Genomic DNA, 24,072 nt, shown 5'->3' on the forward strand with positions numbered 1-24,072 from the left:
AAGACAAGATATGTTGTCAAAGGTTTGGGGCCAGATAGTGTTCATTCCCTGCTGCACTGGGGTAACCTCCAGGATGTGTGAGGAGCCAGAAGAGGTGTGACCAAGAGGCATCTTGAGGTCTTGCAAGTTCTGTTGGCTGCATCAAAGCTGAATTTCACTGGTTCAATAGAGAGCAGTTTTTACATTACTTTTTTTTGGTTGCACCTATGGGGAAAAATGAGGTGGTTTTTCCCAAACTTATAGGAATAGAAAATTAAGTTTCAGCTAGACAACACTGTTTATTGACATATTAAAAGAGGCATATGTACAACTATTCTTCCTTTTTTTTTTTTTTCTTCCTTTTTTTTTTAAATTTAGTGGGGCTACATCCATTGTCTACAGATGCAGGCAGAAAGGGACGCAGAAACCTTACGCCATCAAAATGTTGAAGAAGACAGTAAGTTGTTTTGTTTTGCTTTGCTTTGGGATATGTTTGGGATTTTCTATGGTGCTTTTTTGATGTAGTTTCTTTGTGTGGGGGCAACTGGCTACATGATGGACCCCGCTAAGCTTGTTTTTTCTGTGACCCAGCTTCTTCTGCTCCTTATCATTAACACTGCTTTTAGAGGTAACAGTACTTGGTTGGGAATGCTTTCTCCCCACAAATCTTGCTTATTTCTTTATCTGGTATTGTCTGTACATACCTAGATTTGGGCAAAATTTTGAAACAAAATGTCTTTCTCTTTCACTGTGGAAAAGAAGCAAGTTTTGAATAATTTAAATGTTCTGTGATTTCATTTTGCTTTAATACATTGTTTTGCTCAAAAAATATCATTACATTATTTATCTTCTTCAGAAACTGATTAAAATACCAACTAAAACTCAAGTAAAATGAAATATTTCATGAAGGTTTTTCTCTGCCTACAAAATTGCAAAAGAACTAATGAGACATCACTTATTTTTAGAGCTCCATATATGTCAGACTTCTACCACAGCTATTTTTGTGTGTTTTACAAAAATAGATGGTGGAAAGCATGAAGAGACACTAGAGAGGAAAGGCTAGTAATGGATTGAGAGACATCAAGCAGAAAGAAAGTGTGGGGAATAGGACAGAGCAGTTCATCTTCCTCAGAGGTGAAGAGAAATGTGAGAGGATGAAAGCAAGTTGTGAGGCATGGACATGATTTTTTATTCATGAGTGGTTTTGATTCAGTTTATTCCAGTGTTAAATAATCCAGTATTCCATAAAGCTCAGGAATATCCACATGTAGCAAGATAAGGATGGGTGTGTGGGGATAAACATGTCTAAATGCTGGTGGTCTCTGTGAAAGACGTAATTAGAGGGTTCCACATGAGTAAAATGTTGGCATTAATTTGTCATCTTTGAAAGTAAGCCAGATTTTAAAGTGACACAGAACTTCAGTTTTGTGTGCTGCTTTTGAATTTGCATCTGGTGCACTGAAGGAAACAGAGCATGTGATGAGCTTGCATTACTGCAGCCTACACTTTGTTTCTTATGGAAATGCAGAGAACATAATTTTAAAGTTTTTACCAGTTCTTCATGCCAACAATTCCCATAATGTTTTAGGAGTATACTTTCTTATAAATTTCACTCTGAAATGTACTAGGAAGATTTCCATTACTTAAAAAGATTTCATTGCCTTTTTTTTTCTTTGGCTTTTGTGGAGGCTAAAGCATGTTTACAGCAGCCCCATTAAGAATTGATTTGTCAGAAACTATTCAATTTAGACTTTTGGTGGACTTACTGTAGCACAGATATTTTTTTTAAGTGTGGGAAAAATGACAAGCAAGAGGTATCTAAGAATATGGTTATGTCAACATGGTTTTACCAAGGGGAGGTCATGTTTGACCAACCTTATAGCCTTCTATGAGGAAGTAACTAGGTGGATAGATGATGGTAGGGTGGTAGATGTGGTTTATCTTGATTTCAGTAAAGCATCTGACACTGTCTCCCACAGCATCCTTGTAGATAAACTGAGGAAGTGTGGTCTTGATGATGAGGCAGGGAGGTGGATCAAGAACTGGTTGAAAGGAAGAAGTCAGAGAGTTGTGGTCAATGGGACAGAATCTAGTTGGAGGTCTGTGACTAGTGGAGTCCCTCAGGGGTCGGTACTGGGACCAGAACTATTCAATATTTTCATCAACAACCTGGATGAGGCAACAGAGTGTGCCCTCAGGAAGTTTGCTGATGACATTAAACTGGAAGGAGTGGCTGACACACCAGAAGGCTGTGCTGCCATTCAGCGAGGCCTGGACAGGCTGGAGAGTTGGTCAGGGAGAAACTTGATGAAATTCAACAAGGGCAAGTGTAGAGTCTTGCATCTGGGGAAGAACAACCCCATGGACCAGTACAGGTTGGGGGCTGACCTGCTGGAGAGCAGTGTAGGGGAAAGGGATCTGGGGGTCCTGGTGGACAGGAGGATGACCAGGAGCCAGCAATGGGCCCTTGTGGCTAAGAAGGCCAATGGCATCCTGGGGTGTATTAGAAAGGGTGTGGTTAGTAGGTCAAGAGAGGTTCTCCTCCCCCTCTATTCTGCATTGGTGAGGCCACATCTGGAATATTGTGTCCAGTTCTGTGCCCCTCAGTTCAAGAAGGACAGGGAACTGCTTGAGAGAGTCCAGTGCAGAGCCAGAAAGATGATGAAGGGAGTGGAACCTCTCCCTTACGAGGAAAGGCTGAGGGAGCTGGGTCTCTTTAGCTTGGAGAAGGGGAGACTGAGGGGTGACCTCATCAATGTTTACAAATACGTAAAGGGTGAGTGTCAGGACGATGGAGCCAGGCTTTTTTCAGTGTTGACCAGTGACAGGACAAGGGGCAATGGATGCAAACTGGAACATAGGAGGTTCCATGTGAATATTAGGAAGAACTTCTTTCCTGTGAGAGTGACAGAGCACTGGAACAGGCTGCCCAGAGAGGTTGTGGAGTCTGCTTCACTGGAGACATTCAAAACCTGCCTGGACACGTTCCTGTGTGATGTGCTCTAGGTGATCTTGCTCTGGCAGGGGGTTGGACTGGGTGATCTTTTGAGGTCCCTTCCAACCCCTAAGATTCTGTGATTCTGTAAGCACTCAGAGATGCAAATCTAACCGAGGTATGTAAGAGAGAGGATTAATTTTACCAAGAACTCCATAATCAGCATCTATTCTCTTGACAAACTGGTTACAGTGGCATATTTAAAGATAAAATATATCCTCTTTGGCTGAGGTGGTCTCCTTTTTTCGAGAAAATTTGGCCACACGTAGGAAGGAATGGAAAAGCAAAGGTGGAAATTAATGTAGCAGCTCTGCAAACAGCACAGTTTGTGGGTTGTCTTTACAGAAGGGTCTGAGAAATCATGAAGCCAGCATGACTGTCTCATCTCAATGAGATATGTCACCTGGACAGAGCATCTCTTAAGACTGGAACTAAGGTTCAATACAACTTTCTAAGCTGAATATTGTGATAGTTGATGGCCACAGATTTAGTGTGTATGGTTGAGGATGATCCCAAATGTTTGCAAAGCTAAACTCTGCTTGAATCACTTAATAAGACCTTCCTTCAACAACAAGCAAATTAACAAAAAGCCTGAATAAAGACAAAATAACTAATAACATGTTTTCCTACAAGTATAAAAAAAGTGTGCCCCTCTTTATTATTCCTCTCCCTCCATTGTAAGCAGCCTTCAAAAAATACTGGTTGTTTCCAACAAGCTATTCCATTGTACTTTGCATATATTCAATGAGCAGATGTTTGAAACTCCAACTGGGCATGTTTTCAGCTGATATAGTTGAAACCAGTTGGAAGTATTGCTGTAAGAAGAAATAGCATAAATAAGATGGTTTGTTTTGTATTTCAGTCTGTGGTACTGGAGTCACTTTCATTTACAGTTTTTTGAGAGAATTTTGTTTCACATTGATTTTAGAATTACAAAGATTACATGATATGCTGAACTTCTGAGGACCTCTAAGCAGTACTCTCAGGGATATCAGCCTGCAGGAATTCATTTTTTGTCTGTGAGATACATGAAACTCATGCAGGTTTTAGCTCTTTAAACACTTAGAAAAGAACAGTGCTACAGAAGAATTAGCATAATTGTAGGTTTCTGGACTGAGCAGCAAACACAGTAGGTAAAAATTTGAATATAAAAATATGAGAAAATACAAAGACAAAAGAACTCTCTGACATGGCTTTCAAGAATTTGTGGGGAAAAGTCCTAATTCCTGCAGATGAGAGCTCTGATTTCTGCAAATTAGAAGCTGAAAGTCTGTTAATGAGAAATCCAGGAAAATTATTTATTCCACTGTTTTAACTAATTTCAATTCTTCTTTCTTTTTGGCCATTGCTGTGTTACAGCTGCAACATGAGAAAGCATGCTATCATTCCATGTTTTATGGATGAGGAGCACATGAAGTACTGAGGCTAGGTGTGAGATCTGTATTTATATCCAGGCAACCAGTTCCGCAGTTCATAACACATCAATAGCTACCTCCTACATGTTTTACTTCACAGGTAAAATCTGCCTTCTCCTCTCCAACTGAAACAAACCCAGGTCACTCAGTCTTTCCTCATAGGAGGGTCACTCCACTCCCTTCCTATACTAGGTGCATCCTGTTAGGGTCTGTGGACTTCCACAAGTTCAATTTGCTTAAGTCTTCCGTGACCTGATTCTCTTCCACCTGTTCTTGCTCCAGCCTTTGCCCCTCGTCTCAGGAACATGGGATTCCTGAAGATCAGCCTTGCTCGTAAAGACCAAGGCAAAGAAGTTAATCCATACCTCAGCCTTTTCCATGTCCTGTGTCACCAGACCCCCTGTCTCATTCAGTAGCAATCCATACCCTTCCTTTTGTCACCTGTCTACTTAGAGAAACCCTTCTTAGTGTCTTAGACTTCCCTGACTAGATTAAATGTCATTTGGGCTTATCCCCTTATCCCTTGGGACTTTTCTAAGGAGATCTTTGAAGAGGCCAAAATCTCCTTCCCTGAAGTCCAGGGTTGAAGTCTTGCTTTTCACACTCCTCCCTGCCCTCAGGATCCTGAATTCCACCATCTCATGGTCACCACAGGCAACACTGCGTTTGCTATTTCCATCCCCAGGGAACCCCTCCCTGTTGGTGAGTAGGAGATCCATCACAACACCTGTTCCTCACTGGCTCCTGTGTCTCTTGGAGGAGGGAGTTATTATTGATGCAGTCTAGGTACCTGCTGGATTGTTTTTGTCCTGCTCTGTTGTCCTTCCAGCAGATACCAGAGTGGTTGAAGTTGCCCATGAGAACCAGGGTCTGCAGATGTGAGGCTGCTCCTGTCTGTCTTTGTACAGGGCTTCATGCCCTTTTTCTTCCTGGTTAGGTGGCCTATAGCAGACACACTGTGTAATGTCACCTTTTAACTTCTGTGTTATGTCACCTAGGAAATCTTGTGTTATTAGCCAGGTTTTCTTCATCCCATTTAATGGATATATGAAATGTATTCAAAGAGAGACAACTTTATTACCACGGAGCTTGTTCATCCCAAAGTTTGTGACAGTGTGGTCATAGTATTGTGGTTGTAATAAGAACCTCAAAAAAGGTAGGTTGAAAGTCTACTTTCTCATCACTGAGTAGTTACACCTTACCAAAAGCTCAAGTAGCCACAGATTTTACCTGCAGTAACATAAGAACCTACAGGTTTTCAGAGGTTGTGAATTTTTTTTGAAGTACAAAAATGGGACCCTAAATCACACTTTATGCATCAGAGGTGGTTTTTACGTTTGATTCTGTGTGATTTGCCAAACCTACCTATGAATTCAGTAGCCATAAAAGGAGATGTGGATGAGTCTCCTGAAATATTCACCTGTTCTAGTTCAAGTTTGCATAGCTTGCAGGTGCCTCCATTCGGCATCTGCTTCATTTACTCATAAATTGTATGAAATGTCAGGGAGCACAGGATCAAATATGGAGGGCACTCTGTGGCTCTTCCATATGGAATTCACAGGTTGGGGTGATCTCTTGGAGCGGGAAGTCACTGTATGTTCCTGCTGCTCTCAGCGGGCTCAGTCATTTGTCCTTTTTTTCCCAGCACAGCTCACAGATCCTGACAGAGGAGGCAAGTTAAAGTGCTGTCATTAATGTGGCTGAGACATCCTCCATAGGAATTGGAGAGATGTAGGGACAAAAAAAGTTCTGTGAATTCTACACATTAGTTGTTGACAGATAACACTAACAAGAAATGCAGCTCACGGTGTCCAGTCTACAAAGTGAGGTCTTTAAATCCTGGATTTTATGGAGTATGGCAGGAAATGGGAGGGAATGCTGACCCCTCTCTGTTCTGCCCCCCCAATCACTCTAGGTCCTCATATTGCTACCATAAAAATTAGCCTGGACCTCCTGAAATCATAGCAGCAAGGGACTACTGTCATATGGCAGTTTATTTATTCAGAGGAATATTGTGAATGTGAAGCTGTTGCAGAATGCCAGATGTCTAAAACTGGTTGTATCACCTAGAATAAAAGCTGTATGTATGTATTAATGTATTAATACATTTTCACTAAGAGAGGGATTTGCTGGCTTTGTAACTGTATGGGTGAAAAGCAAGAACGGGCAAGAAAATGGCAAGTACAATTTTTAAATAATCCTATAAATGTGACTACTTTGAACAACAAAAAAATGTAGTTACCTTTTCATCTGAACATTGTTCTTGTGTCTTAAAAGTGTCCTTCTCCACCCAGCTTTAGGGAAAGTAGCAATGCCAGTAACAAACTATAAATAGTGAATAGCTGAAATGAGCAGCTCATTAATACCTAATAGCCTGACATTTGTTTCCGTAAGCCGTTCAACAACTATCAAACATATTTGCATAGATGTGTGTGTGAGGCAGGAACAGAAGTAACAACCAGATTAGTCAGATAGATAGACCACAACTAAGGCATGTTCTCATGAATATATAAATTGTTTTGAGCTCAGACATAAAATATGTTATTGGAAATGACCAGTGTTGTGCAAGCTATATGTGCCTCACCCTTTGGTGATGCCACCATCTGAATGTGTGTGAGCAACAGAACCCGTACGCGAAGGCTCATGTGTCTTTGGGGAATACAACCTTCATCTGGTTAGCTTTCTCGTTGAATTAGTGTATTACAAGATGCAGGGCCTGTTTAACAGATATGTCAGCATGTGATTTACTGTGCTGAAGTCTGTAGAATCCCAAAAGCATCTCTATCCACCTGATGGCTTGCCAGCAAGTGTACTGTGCCTTTTGAGAAACACATTGTTGCTTTTTTCATTGAACAATTTGCATTTAACAGGTTAACAGCACTATCAGATACAGATAGTGCATTTCTCATTCATTTTTTTAAAGCACATGCTTGTACAATCTCCACTAGTCTGTATTTTCAGCCAGCCAGTTTGCATGTACTCACAGAGTTTTAGACATCAATTGGTATAAATGCAAGCACATTCATGTTACCTGCAGTAGTTCAGTCTAAGAGTGTTCAGTCTGAAGAACAAACATCTGTTGAAGGATTATAGCTGCAAATTGAAAGTATGGACATGTGTACAGATAATTAGTTGCTCTAATAGTGAATAGTCTATTTGCTTTGCATTAATAATATTAGTTTTCTTATGGATGAGTTTACTTATGGATAATCAAAATTATTGTGTCAGCAAGAACAGCCCCTAAAACACAGTAGGAATTACTTACTTGAGAAACCTTAATAATTCTATGATTCTATGATCTCTGAATCTTCTTCATGTGAAGATCTATTTAAATTGAAAGTTCTTTCTCTTGAAACCTTTCATGAAAACCTAAGTGAATCATCAGCCCTGTGTGTAGTTGTTTTAATATTTCGGCTTAACTATAAGAAGACAAAATAATGGTAAAATTATAAATGTTAATTAGCAAGTGACTCCATAAAATACAGAAAGAAGCTACAGAGCAGGTACTTTAGATGAGACAAACTTAAAAATCTTTCTTAGAAGCACTTTTAGTAGAGTGTGGTGGCAGTCTGATAATGATTTGCAGCTCACTTCTTATATTCCTAGAGAAATACGAGCTCAGCCTGACCTGCTGGTTTGATAAAGCATTCATTGCTCAAATAAGAGATGTGTAATTTTGTTCATTAAGTAGGATATTAAATAAGAGGCTGTTCAGAGCTGGGGTGAGCAGTGTCGCTGAGGTGCACAGTGCCTTGCAGCTCCTCATGAGCTGTTTCGTGCAACTTGCCTGGGCACAGTGTTGTCACCTAACCTACGTGGTGGTCACATCTGGCCAGGTGTGTCCCACCATGGCCACAGCAACCTAGGGAAGCAGGGCAGCAGGGACTAGACTTGCAGGATAGTGAATGTGCTCAGCTCTTGCTGTATGCTAAGTTTGAGGGACCTATACATCTGCTGGCTACCTGTTTTCAGGAAGGCATACCATATTGCAAGGCAGTAACTGGATTAGTCTGTTCATTATATCTCATTTAATTCAGATAGAAGCAACACTTTTATACCTCAGGGGCTAGTAGCATCACTCCACCTAACCATCTTAAGGCATGGAAACATGGAATAATCTCAGCTTTTGTTAAGGATTTTTCCATCCCTTTCCCTTCTCAAAGTAGTCTGAAATTTATAAATCAGAAATAGACTGATTATAGACCTACTACTAATTCACTGTGTGACACAGCATGTGTATACAGATATCTAAAAAATAGATAAATTACTAATTCTAGAGAAGTGAAATAACTGGAGAGACAAAATTCTGGGAATAATCTGGGAGTAATTACTTTTATTATGTAAAATGCTTTAATATGATAATTTTGTTCACCCACACTTGCAATGGCTGTCCTAACTTTCTGAGCCTTGGTTGTGTGAAATACTTGGTTAATGCTGTTAATCCTATGTCTGTCTGTCTGTAAACAGGACATACAATTGCAGTGTTTAGTGCATACATCATGCTACCGTTTCTCTATTGATGTCAGGTAACACCACAAAGCCATGCTCTGGGCTGCAGTACAGATAAACATTTCAGTTCAGCCCGTTGGGTTCTTGAATTGCTTCTGGCTCTTAAGTTCAGGTCACTGGATCTTTGCTGCTGCAGGTACTTTAGCTAGATTAAAGCCAGTATGCAGATACATTTACATTTACAGCTACTCTTACAGCTCCTGGTTTGCTTACTAAAGTGTACCATAGAACACCACAGCAGAAGGCAAGGACTGGATCATACCTACAGGCAGTTCTTGCAGATTTGCTGCCTTTTAGCACTTCACATTGTTGTCTCCGCAGGTAAGCCACGGAGGCATACAGATACGGGTTTAAATAATTACAGGCCGTCTAGTAACTTTATTTGATTGTTTAGTACTATGGGCGGTGAAATCTTCGTGTCTAGGGTCAGTGGTGAAGAACTCATAAATAACCCGTTCAGGATTAGCTGGCAAATTACTTCTCAAATTGAATCATAGGATAATGTTTCTTCATAAGCCTATGACAGCTAGTGCCTCTTGACTGCTTGCAGTTTAAGTTTTGAAAAGACAAAATACAGCTCAGTAAAATCCCACCAGCATTAAAATTGACCAGGTCTTTTGCACAAACTGGTACAGAATTAGTGTAGGGTTTTCACACAGAGAAAAGCAATCTTTTAATTACTAATTAAATGTTTGACCAAAAGCATATTCTAGCCCATTTAGCATAGATTAAAAACAATAAAACAGGCTTGTAGAATGATAATTGCTAAGGCCTGAAACCAGGAAACATCTGAAAGTTAACACTGATTATTGTTTCTCTTCACATACCAACTAGTTCTGCTGACTTTATTAATTTTGGCTGTGATATAAAGGTCTCACTGACACTCCTGTGAGTAGTGTTAATTTGAGGAAAGCTCAGATAAATTTTTACATATTGAACTGTTTATTTAAATTGCACGCAAAGAGGAGGAGACAAAAATACAGTTTTGCCAAGTCATTTTGATAAGTTACTACATCTACACAGATCGGACTTCTGTTTTTGATCTAGCCAACCATACTTAACTTGCCCAAACATTTGCAGTAACAGAAGTTTTGGTTAACTGGGCTTTGTTTATCTGGGTTTTTAAATTTGTTACTTTAGCAACATACACTGTAGAGTGAAATGCCTGGCTGTCATCTGATCAAATAATATCTATCAGGAATATAAGTAGTTACATTGCTGATATTCCTGCCCAATCTAAAAACAGGCCATGTGTGGCCCTGATATAAGTAGTTTCATTTTGTTGGAACAAAGATTGTGTTGATAGACCTCTGTACTTGGTGTAGAAGTTAAGAAAATAAAAGTGGTCAACAGTCTGTCTGTTATAAAATGCCATAACTACATATGCTGCTGCATTTACTCTGGAACAATTCATGTCACTTACATATGCACACTTCTGTTGTAAAATCTATCCCCATAGCCATTTTCCAGGTTGCTTATAAATATGTAACACTCCTAAGTGTTTCTCTGCGGCATGTTTGCCATTACATCTGAGCATCTTGACTTTATTTAGATACCTTTTCTTTATACCACCACCAGAGGAACTATTATGGATCACAGAGGGAGTTGTCTGCAGTGCATAGTAAACAACCAGGAAAGCAAGGACCTGAAAATGAATCTCAGGTCACTTTTTCACTTAATTTGTTGCCACCTGGTAGATAAGAGGAGGTCTCTATAGTTACTCAGTTGTAACTACTCAATGCCTAAGGGAAGCATTTGAACAGCCTCTTCCATGTTTGTTACCAGGCATGCTTGATATCCATTTTCAGAACTGCAAAAAATCAACTGTAGGTTGTTCAGTTTGTAATGGTGCTTTTGGATAATGTAAATTACCCAGTCTAAATAGCCCTTCTGCAGAAATGACTGTCCGTGCAATATTGTACATTAATTTTTCTGTGCCTGTCTGAGATGCAAAGTATATGAGAACAGTCCAGATGTGTATTTGTCTCAGAATCAAGAGCCTTTTGCTACCCTGCAGTGAGCTTTGGAGCCCCTGGCTGTGCTTTTGCACTCACAAAAGTAACCCAGAATTGAATAGCACTGATGCTAAGAGGATGTTGAAACTGAGCAGAACCATAGGCTGGTGCTCTCAGCATTTTAGGAACACTGCACAGGAGAGCATTCTTCAAAGATGCTGCTCAGTACTTATGTAGCAGGCAAGAAAAAACAAAACAAACCAAACAAAAAACAAAACTCACATTCATTCAGAGTAGAAAGCAGTAAAGTTTATAAAGCCTGTGGTGATCATAGAGCTTAAGGGGTCCTGTGTTTGATCCCAGTGCAGCTGCTTACTTGTGAAGATTTACCTACTGACAATGTTATTTACGTCCAATTAGGTGTTCAGGTAGTGGAATATTTTGTTTCTCTTTTATTTTTTGTTTCTTCAGCTTCTCACGTGCACTTAATCTGTTCAAAGTTGGTTTTAGTTTCTTTTATTTTGCTTTCTGGCAGAGCCACTTAAAGAGGTTAACTGTCAGTGAGTTTCAAGAAATCCCTAAGGACTCTTACAATTGCCATCACTGTAGGATTTCTCTAGGGTTTGCAAGAATATTTGCAATCCAGCAAAGTTTTTTCATAAATATTTTAATTACCTTTGCAACAAAAAAGGCTGAATCAGAGGTTTGGAGCATGTTTTTTTGTAAAGACAGGCTGAGAATTGGGGTTGTTCAGCGTGGAGAAAAGAAGGCTCGAGGGAGACCTTAGAGCACCATCCAGTACCTGAAGGGGGATACAGGAAAGCTGGGCAGGGGCTTTTGACAAGGGCGGGGTGCCAATAGGGTGAAAGGGAACAGTTTCAAGCTAGAGGATGGTAGATTTTGATTGGTTATTTGGAAGAGAAATTAGGAAGATATTCTTTCCTGTGAGGGTGGTGAGACACTGGCACAGGTTGCCCAGAGAAGCTGTAGATGTCCCATCCCTGAAAGTGTTCAAGGCCAGGTTGGATGGGGCTCTGAACTATCTGGTCTAGTGGGAGGTGCCTCTCCCCACAAAAGGAGCATTGGAACTGGATGATCTTTAAAGGTCTCTTCCAACCCAAACCAATGTCTTCCAAAAGGGTTTAGGTTGTGCTTGGATTGTTAAACACTGCAATTTGAGAAGGTAAGGAAAGGGCAAGTCTTCTAATTTGCATTAATAGACCATTCTGTGAGATACATCTGAAGTAAATTGAAATTAAATCTTATACTCTCCCTGTGACTGGAGGTGTTTGATCTTTGCATAATTTTTTTTTGTTTTAAGTGGTATGTTAGACAGTTTGATGTGCACATCTATGTGCAGAAACCCTCTTGCACTAAAGCTGCTGAACAATGTGTAAAAAGGAAGCTGTGCTAGCACAAACTGAAGTAACATCATAAGAGATACACAAGAGCAGAACTGAAGTCAAAAGAAGAAATGTAGAGTCTTTCCTACTTCTTGTGTCACTTATGTGTTCATTTGTAATAATTTTGCTACATGCAGATGTTTATCTATTGCAGTATCTACCTCATGTTAAAAGGAAGATTACTCCAAGTTACTCCTTAGAATGCATTTGACTTGTGTGTCTTGCATCAACATATTCTTCTAGGAGATCTAGAAAATCTATTCACACATATTTTCTGTGATGGAGCTAAAAGTTTCTATGATGAACACAGAAATAAATTTTTCACTTTCTCCACCCCCATTTTTAAACAGGTTGACAAGAAAATAGTACGTACAGAAATTGGAGTTCTTCTTCGCCTTTCACATCCAAATATTGTAAGTTTAGTGTTGTTCTTTTCACTCCATGTTTGTTTCTTAGTTTTTTAAAATTCATTTCTGTTCCTGAGACATGATTGTTGTGGTTCAACTATACAAACTTGGGAAACTCTTGAATTCAAGCTTTGAATTATCTTCATAAGTGTATTAGTAGCTTATTATAGAAGACTGCAGCGTTATACTTACACTTAAAAATAAATTATTGATGTTCTGACAGAGTTGCGTGAGAAACTATGCAAAAGATGTTCTGTAAAGGAAAGGGGAAATTGCTGTTGTCACTGCTTGAAGGGTGAGGAAGGTCTTACATTCACTTACTCTGAAAAAGTGGGAGACAGGTGTTGACAAGCACTAGTGAAAGAAGCTTCTTAAACTTCCGTGTTACATGTTTTATAGAGGTTGCTGAGCTATGAGTAGAATGAAAATAATGTATTTATAGAAGAGAATGTAATGGAGATAGACCTAGCAAAAAAAGAAGTGGGGTAGAAGAGAACACGCACAATAACTTGCTCCACTGCAAAGTAAACAATGCACCAACTTCAGCTGATACCGTGCTCTTCTTTAATGAGTGTGGTCCATTGCCTGGTGCTGGCTCTGTGATATGCTCAACAATAAGACAAATAAGCAAAATTAATCAATTTTATTATCTTTTATCAGATAAAACTGAAGGAGATATTTGAGACCCCTACAGAAATCAGTCTTGTTCTGGAATTGGTCACAGGTGGAGAATTATTTGACAGGTAAGTTACTTCACTTGGTACTTTCCCCAAGGATGTTGTGGTCCAGGTTTCTTCTCTGCACATAATCCCTGTGTTAGTAATTACTGTAATTATCTCATCAGCATATGGTTTATTCACAAAGAAATTGCCTTAAAAATATGTTTGGATATGTGATTGTCAGGAGATTTTTTTTGAAAGGTACATGCATTGAAAATGGAGGAAATTGTCAGTAAATTCTGAAGAGCACACAATATTTAAGGAGGTTGCTCAGCAGGCACATAGCATCAAAGTGTGCTAGAGCAGACAAAATGCAGGAAAAACTGGCAAAATTGCATTGACAGGTTATTATAAAATATGGTAGATGACAGTCAGCCTGCCAGGCTCTGTAATAGTGTTATGTCAGATAAAAATTTGGTAAAGAGAGTAACAAGAGATAAATTCTCTTTGGTTTTCATTGTATTTATAAAAGCTCTGTTTATTTTACAAACGTTCTTTGTCACTTTGTAGATGTGACTTTCCTTCTAACAATTAACCACTTTGTTGTTACAGGCAGTATAGGTCTTGCAGCACAGTGAAGTCTGATACCTGTATTTTATTGGCTAACTTTTTTTAAGCTGGTCTTTTTCTTTTATGCTTAATTAGTATCTATTGCTTTTCAGCCAATCACCAATGTATCACTTTTCCAAATATTAATTTCAAAAAAATCTCAACTCAACTTTAACTTTAGTCAGAAGACCTGCAGTTTTATTAGAATAGTTTGGTTAGGCTCATTCTTTTTCCAGTGTCAAATGATAATGTCAATCCATACATTCTTGTCTTTACTTTGACATCTTGACCACAAACTTTTCTGTTTTTTCCTTCATCTTACTATTAAGTACATAGAACATTGTCTAAAAATACTGCTTATGTCTGACAGCTTCCCAACTTGCTTCCATTTCAGATTTCATCTAATTTCCTCTGAAGTCTAGGTTCAAGCTGATACTGTCTACTTTTATGAAGTATACATTAGCAAAAATATTCATTATTTGTTCTAAATAACTTGCCTTTTTAAGAGATGCAGAATGATCACCTCTTACGGACAAAATACCCTGAAGCGTTCCCAGGTTTCAGGCATACCTTCTTGTTTCTGCTTATGGAAATTAGAATTACTAAGGAACATCAAATAGAGGAAAGGAATTAATCAGTCACTCAGGTGGGAGTCTTTTATAAACCAGTGGCAGAGTAGCATCTTTTATTTGTTTCTGAGCTCTGGTCTCATGTGTTGGCAGTCTGTCTTCTGAACAGGAGTCAGAGCAGGTTTTTGGACTCTATTTCACATGAGCAAGTTAGAGGTCCCTCAGTCAGGACTGGCAAAAAAAAAAAAAAAAGACTTCACTACACTATGCCCTATTCTCTGTAATCAGAAGGTGAAAAGAAATTATTTCTGCTAAAAGTGCCCCTTGGTGTCATAATAGCTCATTTAGTGTCTCCTGATTTCAGCTGCAGTAATGATAAAAAATAGTAATTTAGGAGTAAAGAAGTGTGTGTTAATGCTCTTTTTTGTTCCTTTCAATTTGGTATTCTCTTCCTGTACAGGGCTGTAATAATGCCTTTACAATTTTTGTGATCAGCACCTGATTTACTCCAAGTAGATCAGTATCTACGAAGATCAATGTTCTCTTCAAGATGAGAGATACAAATGCTTTTTTGTAAATCAGGATTAGGATACCGCTTAACGGTGTGGTCAGTGTATGCACTCAGACTTAAGTGAAGCATCAGGCATCAGAGGGAACACACTTGCAGCTTTGTAAATGACTGAACAACTCAAGCAGTGATGATGGTGCAATTTTAATACAGACTGGCTTCCTGCCATGCTCTAAGTGTGAGCTGATGTGACATTAAAGATTGCTTGCTTTCTTAACTCCACTGTGGAAGGTTTTTCACTTTTTTTCTTTTTTCTTTTTTTTTTTTTTTCATTTAAAATGTCCTCTTGCCTTTTGTTCTTGTTGCTTGAGATAACTTTGCAGGAACTGTTAGCATGGACAGTTGGGACCAGCATGTATGTTGCTATCCCACTCTGGGAGCTACACAAGTCCATTTAGAGTGTGTGGGAGGAAAAAGTAGGTTTGTTTAAGTGGGTAAGTTCTCAAATTTTCATGATTTCATGGAGCCAGAAGAATACCTTGTGTTTAAAGTTGCAGGAATAGTCATTGCATTGGATTCCCATGCCCAAGGAAAAAGAGAAAGAGTTTGGTGTGAGGGAGCTGGTAAAGTACTCATTTTTCTTACCATTTGTTTCATCTTCCTTGCTCCTTCTTCCACCACCTGGTACTCTCAGTACAGGTTTCAGGAGAGAGTGCTAGCTTTGGTGTGTCTCTGCAGACTGTGCTGCCCAGAGGAAGATAGTAGAACCCTTCCTCAGTCTTAGCTGAGGCCTCACTGCCAGGGCAAGAGCCAGTGCTGATGGAGGGTTTAAGGTATTGGCAGTCTTACATGAAGAGGTGTGTGCCATCAGTGACTATCCCAGTCTAGCATCCTCTAGCACTGGATGCATCCTCTGCTTGTTCAAAGCAGGTTGCTGTGGTTTTTTATTCCTTTATACCCCTGCAGCTGTGCAAGAGCTGTTTCTCTTGCTGGAGTTAGAAAGATGTGGCCTGATGTTTTGTTACTTACTAAAAATCAAACCCAAAGCATAGTCCTTTCCTTCTGTGATTAGATGTTCACCTGTTTGTTTTTGTATGAGATGGATTGCTTCCACTTGTTGCCTAACAAGCTTGTCTATCCCCAGATACATGTATTCCAGTCAACTGTAAAATTGTATGTCAATATAATTTTAGTACCACTCTGAAAATTTATTCTAAAATGACATGTTGGGATTCCCCATCTCTTTCCCCATTGATTTTCGGATCAAATGTGTTTAGTTTAGCAGGACTGTGCTCTTCCTTTTATTTTTTTCCTACCAATAGTAAAGTTTCTGCAGAGCAAGTGTGGTCATTACCTAAGTGCCTTGCTGTGATATCCCACTGCTTTCAATGTCTGCGTACAGATGTGGTCAGTTAAAGCATCATACACATCCTAAGAAGCATACCCCAAAAGGAGTAAAATACAGTGTGTGGTCTTCCCAAATTAAACTGCAGGCTGCAGAAGTGTGGTAGACACTAGCTGGACTTGATGTTCTTAAAGGTCTTTCACAACAAAAACAATTTCATGATTCTAAGAATTTGTGCTTCTGCTGATGTAGATTCTGATGAAGATGTGCACAGTGGAAACACTGTAAGCAATGTGGCAAGTGTTGCACTTCTGTGCCAGAGAGTGGCTACACTGGAAACGGTCTGCAAAACTAAAGTATTTGTATTTCCAGAAAACTTGCAGTACTAAGAGGGAACAGAAAGGCTAGAAAGGCTGGATAAAAGTTGTTACTGTAAGTCACTAAACACTTGAATGCATACATGTTTGAAGATCACGTGGAAGCTGCCAAATTTCAGCCACCTGTTGTGTATCAGAGTTATCATCAGAAGTTATACCATTGTACCATTTCCACAGTCTTTCTCTGGGCTGTGTGATGCTAAGGATGATATTGCTCAGTACTATTTTTTTTGTATCTCAGTTACCTGACTGCACAAGACTTTTCCACTGCTGGGGTTCAACAGCAGCTGAGAGGGCAGTATCGTTGCTTTGGTGGGGTGGTCATGGGCACTCTTCTGACCTACCTGGCTCTTTAATTTGCGTACCAAGAGAGCACTTAATTAGTTTCTGTCTTTCTGTCCTGTCAAGGAAGTTTTAATATTTCTTCATCTATGCTTTTCATAAAGATAATTCTGTAAACTAGGTATAAATAATAGTTTTGGCTTCTATAACAAGTTAAGACATTTCTGCAGGTTTCCTTCCCATTATGGAAAAACGGCGATGAGTCATTGTTAATCTGCAGGCTGCAGTTTAAAAATTCTTGTAAAGAACCTTCCTTGGTCTCAGGTAGGAGTGTTGTTATAATAAAGCAAACTGGCACACCTGCCATTTGTCTTACATAAACTATCACAGGGAGGATGCAAAAAATAGATATGCAAATTATTCTCCAGCATTATTACAGGACAAAAACTACAGGATAATCTTCTTTCAGTACTCTTCCTTACTGCCTAATAGTCAGGTTTTAATATTAAACCAGAGTAGCCTTAGAAAGAAATTTTAATATTTAGCAAGAAGTATGTATTTTTTATATTTTTTTTTTTCTGTTACAAAATATTAGGTTTTCTACTTGCTAGACTATTATTAATTAAGAATTAGGATTGTATTCTCAGTAAGTCTGGATTCTAGACTTATGAACAGCTAGAAATTTAACTGCCTATGACATAAGCTGTTATTGGCTTGCCAGTGCATGTTATTCATACGTAACAGCAGCAGACAAGTCATGTTCATTTCACAATAATTCTAGACTTGTTTTTTACGGTTCTCCTGAAGTGTAGGTCTACACTTCAATATTTACTGTAAAGTGTAAATTCGCAATGGCTTTGTCATCAGTGTGTGTGTGCTACTTCTGTTGTGTGTTTAATGTAAATGAGAGCAGTGTCCTATCCTCATCAACACATAGCTAAGTCAGGGTGTGCTGGTCTACATTCTATGGTCCAGAGGGCACTCTTGATCATCCCTTTGATCTCTCTTGCTTCCAGCAGTCAGGTAATTAGTGTTTTTCTTTCCTCCATCAGTCAGACATTGACAGGAAGTTACAAACCTCATCTTTCCTTTGATTTTTCTGAGTACAGGAAAATACAAAGAAATTGGCTGTATTTAAGATATGTTACCCGCAGCTTTACTTGTTTGAAAAAGAACAAATACTGGGTTACCATGCAATAAAAACAGGAACTTGATGGATGAAGGGAGAAATGTAAATCAGATTGTGTCTCCACTGCCACATCTTATTCCAATCTTAGCCACATCTATCAGAAAATCAGAGAATTTAAAAGCACACTAAAACCTTAAACCTTCTGTGTCATACATTTCTGAGGTCAGGTGCACAAGGTCATCCTGCAGCAGGCTGGACCATTCCCAGGGGACATGTGCCCGAGCAATGATGGAATTAAACCTAGCACACTCCTGGCAGCTCAGCCCATGTGCAGCCCATCCCAAGCAGCAGCCCCACAATGTCTGTCTCTTTCCTGCAGTGCTTGGTGGAATATTGAATATGGCAGCTTGAAAGCAGAGGGTTGAACTAGCAAAGCAGACTTTTTGGTTGTGACCAAATTTTAGATTTTGATTTGATCTTGCATGACCTACTAATGATAGCAAGCTTAACAGAATAATATTATGTATGTCTTTTATACACAGAACTGTGTAAAACAAGGACATTTTTTTAGCATACCTCCTTCACCATGGTCAGAGGAGAAAGTTAGCACCCAAAATACCATCAGGGAAGGGGAAAGGTGGGACTGGGGCAAGGCTTATGGATTCTACAGACCTGCTGGCTGACACTAAGTTTTTTATTTTAATTAAAAAGGAGAAGGAAGCCTAACAAGTAAGATTTGGGGAAGCAAAGACCCACGCAAGGGCTTCACTGGGGCTCAGGTCTTGCCATGGCATCTACCAGAGGACAACAATTCAGCCTGATATACCTAAGGAAGGTATAGAATCACAGAATCATAGAACTATTCAGCCTATTCCAGTGTCTAACCACTCTTTCTGTGAAAATTTTTTTCCTAATGTCCAGTGTAAACCTCCCCTGTTGCAGCTGGAAGCCATTCCTTCTTGTTCTACTGCTAATTACCTGTGAGAAGAGACCAGCACTAACCTCTCTACAATGTCCTTTCAGGTAGTTGTAAAGAGCAATAAGGTCTCCCCTCTGCCTCCTCTTCTTCAGACTAGACATTCTCATCTCTTTCAAGCGTTCTTCTAAGATATTTTCTCCAGCACCTCGATATTTCTCTTGAATTGAGGTGCCCAAAACTGGAGGCAATACTCCAGGTGTGATCTCACCAGTGCTGAGTACAGGGGGACAATCACCTCTCTGCTTCTGCTGATCACACTGTTTCTAATACAAGCCAGGATGCCACTGGCTTTCTTGGCCACCTGGGCACACTGCTGGCTCATATTCAGCCGCTTGTCAATTAGAACCCCCAGGTCCTTTCCTGCCAGACACTTTCCAGCCACACTTCCCCAAGCCTGGAGCATTGCCTGGGGTTGTTGTGGCCCAAGTGCAGGACCCAGCACTTGGCCTTGTTGAAGCCCAGACCATTAACATCAGCCCAATGATCCAATCTATCCAAGTCTCTCTGTAGAGCCTCCCTATCCTCATGCAGACCAACATTCCCACCTAACTTGGTGTCATCTGCAAACTTACTGATAATACGCCATATGTCCTTATCAAGATCATCAATAAAGATGTTAAACAGAAATGGTCCCAACACTGAGCCCTGAGGAACAGCACTTGTGATTGGCTGCCAGCTGGATTTGACTCCACTGACCATATCTTACTTTCAACCATAATGCAGCATTATATTGTGCAATTTATGATTTTTTGTAGCCTCTTTCCTAAATTTGAGACTAAAATCCTAACATAAAGTCTCATTGAGTAAACTCTGCTTTGCTTTACCCTTGTGGTAAGGTCAGGTAAAGCTCTCCCTAATGGTTTGAACAGATAAACCAAAGCAGGGGAAGAGATGGAAATACAAAAATACAAAGAAGGTAAAGCAGTGCATAGGGGATGGTAGCTGAATGACTGCCAGAAAAAACTCCCACAACTTCTAGAAATAAGGCTAAAAATAATTATGCAGGCAGGAAAACATTGTGAAACAGAAGAATTCCTGCTTGAAAGGGATTTCATGCTGTTACTGATGCCACATGAATAGATTTAGTTACCTGTGAACACACTAAGTGTTAAGGTAAAGTAATTGCTGTTGGTTAGGAATATCCCTGCATAGATTATTTTCCACAGTGTCATGCTTATTGCATCCATTTCTGGTAGTTTATTATCTTTGAATTGTTTCTTATTGCACTTAATATTCCAATTATTATGTAGTAATGCCTTTCTTATATAGTCAACAGCTTTTCTGCCAGCTTTTGGAAAGCTGTAATTAGTGGCATTGAAGATATCTCAATATGAGTCTTAATTCAGAGAAGAGAAGTGATAAAAATATAATGCAAAATAGGGGAGGTGGGAAGAAAGTATTACGTCCTGGTTTAAATATTAAAGGTGAATCCCAAAAACCAGAAAACAGAATTGTTCTCTATTAACCCCCCTTCACCCTCCCAAGGGAAGGTCAGGAGGGGAATAAGGAAGAGAGACTTAAACTTTGGAAATCTAAACTATAAACAAATTTACTAAAACACAAGGTAAAAGGGTAAAACGTAGGGGAAGAACAGATAAAGTATTTATATACAAAGCTGATCTCGAGGATGGCAGGGATATGGGACGCGCAGGACCGCTCCCAAGGGAAGGTCCACGGCTCCTCACAGCACCCGATGCCGTTGGATTCTGGAGCAAGCATGTGGGAAACCAAAGAAACCAGCAGCAGCCCCGGCAAGGAGAAGGGAGCAGGAAGGGAGAGGGGCTGGATTCCGGCTCTCCTGGCTTTTATAGATTGTGACAGGAAGTGGGTAGGAATACTGACACTTCCAGTCTGTCAGGGGCCTAAGGACCCTCTCTCTGTAGGTGTCCAACACCATTCTGGGGTCTCCCAAACCATGACAGTATACCGTTCTTTCCATAAGCAGAATCTGTTTCTGGACTCTGAGTCAGAGGGTCTTTCTAGTGACTTTGACTTCAGACATTACAGGCTTCTTGCTCTCCTGTGAAGATTTTAGGTAATTGTTTTAGAAAAGTGGCTTGTGTGCTTGTAGGAGGTAATTTTGTAAAATGTCTTATAGACACCACATGTTCTGTTCCTAGCCAACATCTGTCTATGTGTTCTTGGGCTTTGAAGAACGAATACAGTAAAAAATAAAAAAGACAATTATTCAGCCCATTATACTTGAGGAATAATTTGAACCTAGTAAATTTTTACACCAAACCTTTCACTTGAATAATTCGGCTTTGCGTAAGCACAGCAGAGTGCTTTTGTTTAATAACTAATAAATAAATAAGCAGAAGGTGGGGGAGCTTAAGTTAAATGTAAAAGTGAAAAAGGAATTTCCAAAGGATACATAGTATTATCTGATAGTAATTTGGCTTCCCATACATTCCCTACATCCCTTTCAACTGAATGTATATATATTATAGGCTTCCTAGTGGGTTGATATTTTCTCTCTAGTTTTTATTTTAACTGAGAATCAAAGGAAACCTAAATTTCAGAAGGCTTGTTTTCTGTTCTTTAGGGCAGATGCTGGAATCCTGGACATTTTTAAATTTTATTGTTTTGTAGCTCATCTTTTTAAAGTAAGCTTTTGCCTGCACATTTTATTTACATAATGCATAATCCTAAACACAATTTCTCTCATTGCTTTTTGTGTAGGATTGTGGAAAAGGGTTACTACAGTGAACGAGATGCTGCTGATGCTGTTAAGCAGATCCTGGAGGCAGTTGCTGTGAGTATTATATTGCATCATGTGCTCAGCATCTAATCTTTCACCTCTAATAGCTCAGTACTTACATGTGAAAGAAGCAGAGTTCGCTGGAGACAGTCCACACAAGTTCCCTCCTATAATTATTTTTTTATTGATTTTTTGAAGGTAGTGGTACTTTGAAGGACAAGAAGCGACTTTGGGTGACATTCAGTAATAGATTTAAGTCTCTCAGTAATCTGTTACAGTGGAGTGCATGTTCTGTCCAATCTCAAAAACATGTAGGGTTCATCACTGATCATTTTAGCCCCCAAATTAATTTTAAATTACTGGCACTTGTGTAGTCTCTCGTTCATTTTTTGCTGAGTATTTCAGAGTAATTTATTTGAAACATTAAGCAAAAGGAGTGCAGTATTTTTCCTCTCAACCTAAAAGGGTAATGGGTTGGCCAGACATTTTAGCTGATATAAAGAGTTACAAGAATTTAAGTCAGAGACTCCTGCATGATATTGCCATGAAAATAGTTAGACTTCATTTGCAGCTGTTGCCTGAAGGTCACCCATCACAATTTTTTCTACTATGCATGAGCTTTTATACAAACAAGGCTCATAGCAAAGAACTGTAGACTACTGGGAAAGTGTGGATTACAACCTGTCTAACAAAAAAATCTGTTCTCACTGCTCTTCAAAAGGCAAGAATATTGAAAGAGATCAAAATAAAGTTTGGTGCCAGTAGTTTGTCCAGTTCCTAATGTACCTTCTACCTCTATATTTTCTGTGGTTTTCAAGCACTGGAACTTTTGTGCAATTATTTCACATTCTGTTGCTTAGAAAAAGGTGTAAAGATTTTAAAGACAAGAGATGAAGGCTTCTAGTGTCTACATACAGTATTTCTGTACGTTATCTGTACTTCTCAGCCATCTGATAGCTCTTCCATCTAGTTTCGCACCAGATGTTCACTAAAGAAGCAGTCAGAAGCTGGGAAAGTACTTAGAAAATTAATTTGTCAGTAACTAGTGTATATGCTAACACTGATCACTTCCAGTGCAGAAGAGAGGGGACATGATGGACAAGAAAAGACAGTCCAGTTTGGGAACTCAAAACATTTCAGACAAATAGTAATTTAGAGGCCATTTTACTTAGTGAAACTAAGATGTTAGCAAGGTCTAAGTAGAGATAGATGATAAAAATTTAGCCTTCTGCTGTGTCTGGCAGTCAGACTTCCGTGGCCAGAGGAGATTTTTGGATTTTATCCAGTAGCACTGTGTGGTTATCTACAGCAGATGTTTGGTGTGAGGCAGACAGGTAGCAGAAAGACTGTGATGGTCTTGGAGCAGACACAAGTGGTCAGAGGCATGCAAATAGAGCATATGGGCTGTGACTGACTTTGGGTGTAACCCAGACTGTCAGACTTTTCAAACAAAGAACAACTGTTGATCACATGGGAAAAAGAGAGGTCAGCCTGAAGGGTTCTTTTAAAAGATGGTAGTGATGGGGCAAGATCTGTACAGATCATCCATCGGGTTGCAGTGTCAAAAGAACTTTTTTCAGGAAAGGCTTGGTGGTGGTGATTGACCTCTGTGGAAGGTACCTAGAGGTGAGGAAAAGTTAGTGAGGTTACAGCAATAATTCAATTATTCAGAAGGAACAGGCCAACTTGGGTGTATTAACCTTGGATGATATCGAAATACTCCATTGTGAGAAACTCCTATAAATCATGGTTTGTGACCATGTTAGGAACACTAAATAGGATGTGACCACTGATGTTTACTGCAATAACCAGACACACTGCAAGACCATCATGTTCACTTCATGCTACTTTCTGAAAGATTTGATGCTGAGTCACTCTTATCCAAAGTAATCTTAATTATGCATTAAAGTTTAGTGCATAGTATAATGGATTTGTATAAACTTCTTAAATATTGTTTGTGACAAATATTTTCTCCCGGTTGAAACACCCCAATTAAGATTATTCTGCATTATTTAAAATTATTTTGCAAAAATTAGGATTAAGTTTTGCTGAAAAATGTTTCAGAAGGTGTTTCAGCTCTTTATTTTAGAAGCTAGGAACCAGATAAAGATCTTCAGCTTCTAATTATTGTAATAGCATGGTTAAAAAGAACAAACGGTGATGTACAAAGCTAAAAAGCTGACCTTTATTTAAGCATGCAACAATTTGGATTTTTATAGATCTTAGTACTAGATTCTTAGCTAGGGTGGGC

The 24,072-nt window shown here is 39.3% G+C and overlaps 1 protein-coding gene across 1 annotated transcript in view; it reads left to right on the forward strand.

The window, feature by feature from the left end:
- Positions 1-24,072, forward strand: part of CAMK4 (calcium/calmodulin dependent protein kinase IV) — a 131,013-nt gene that overhangs the window by 68,095 nt on the left and 38,846 nt on the right. Inside the window, exons 3-6 of the mRNA XM_051643336.1 lie at positions 358-436; positions 12,607-12,669; positions 13,324-13,406; positions 21,803-21,875. Coding sequence (XP_051499296.1) covers positions 358-436; positions 12,607-12,669; positions 13,324-13,406; positions 21,803-21,875 — 298 coding nt within the window. The remainder of the gene's footprint in view (positions 1-357; positions 437-12,606; positions 12,670-13,323; positions 13,407-21,802; positions 21,876-24,072) is intronic.

The sequence above is a fragment of the Apus apus genome, chromosome Z, assembly GCF_020740795.1.
Source record: "Apus apus isolate bApuApu2 chromosome Z, bApuApu2.pri.cur, whole genome shotgun sequence".
Classification (NCBI taxonomy): domain Eukaryota; kingdom Metazoa; phylum Chordata; class Aves; order Apodiformes; family Apodidae; genus Apus; species Apus apus.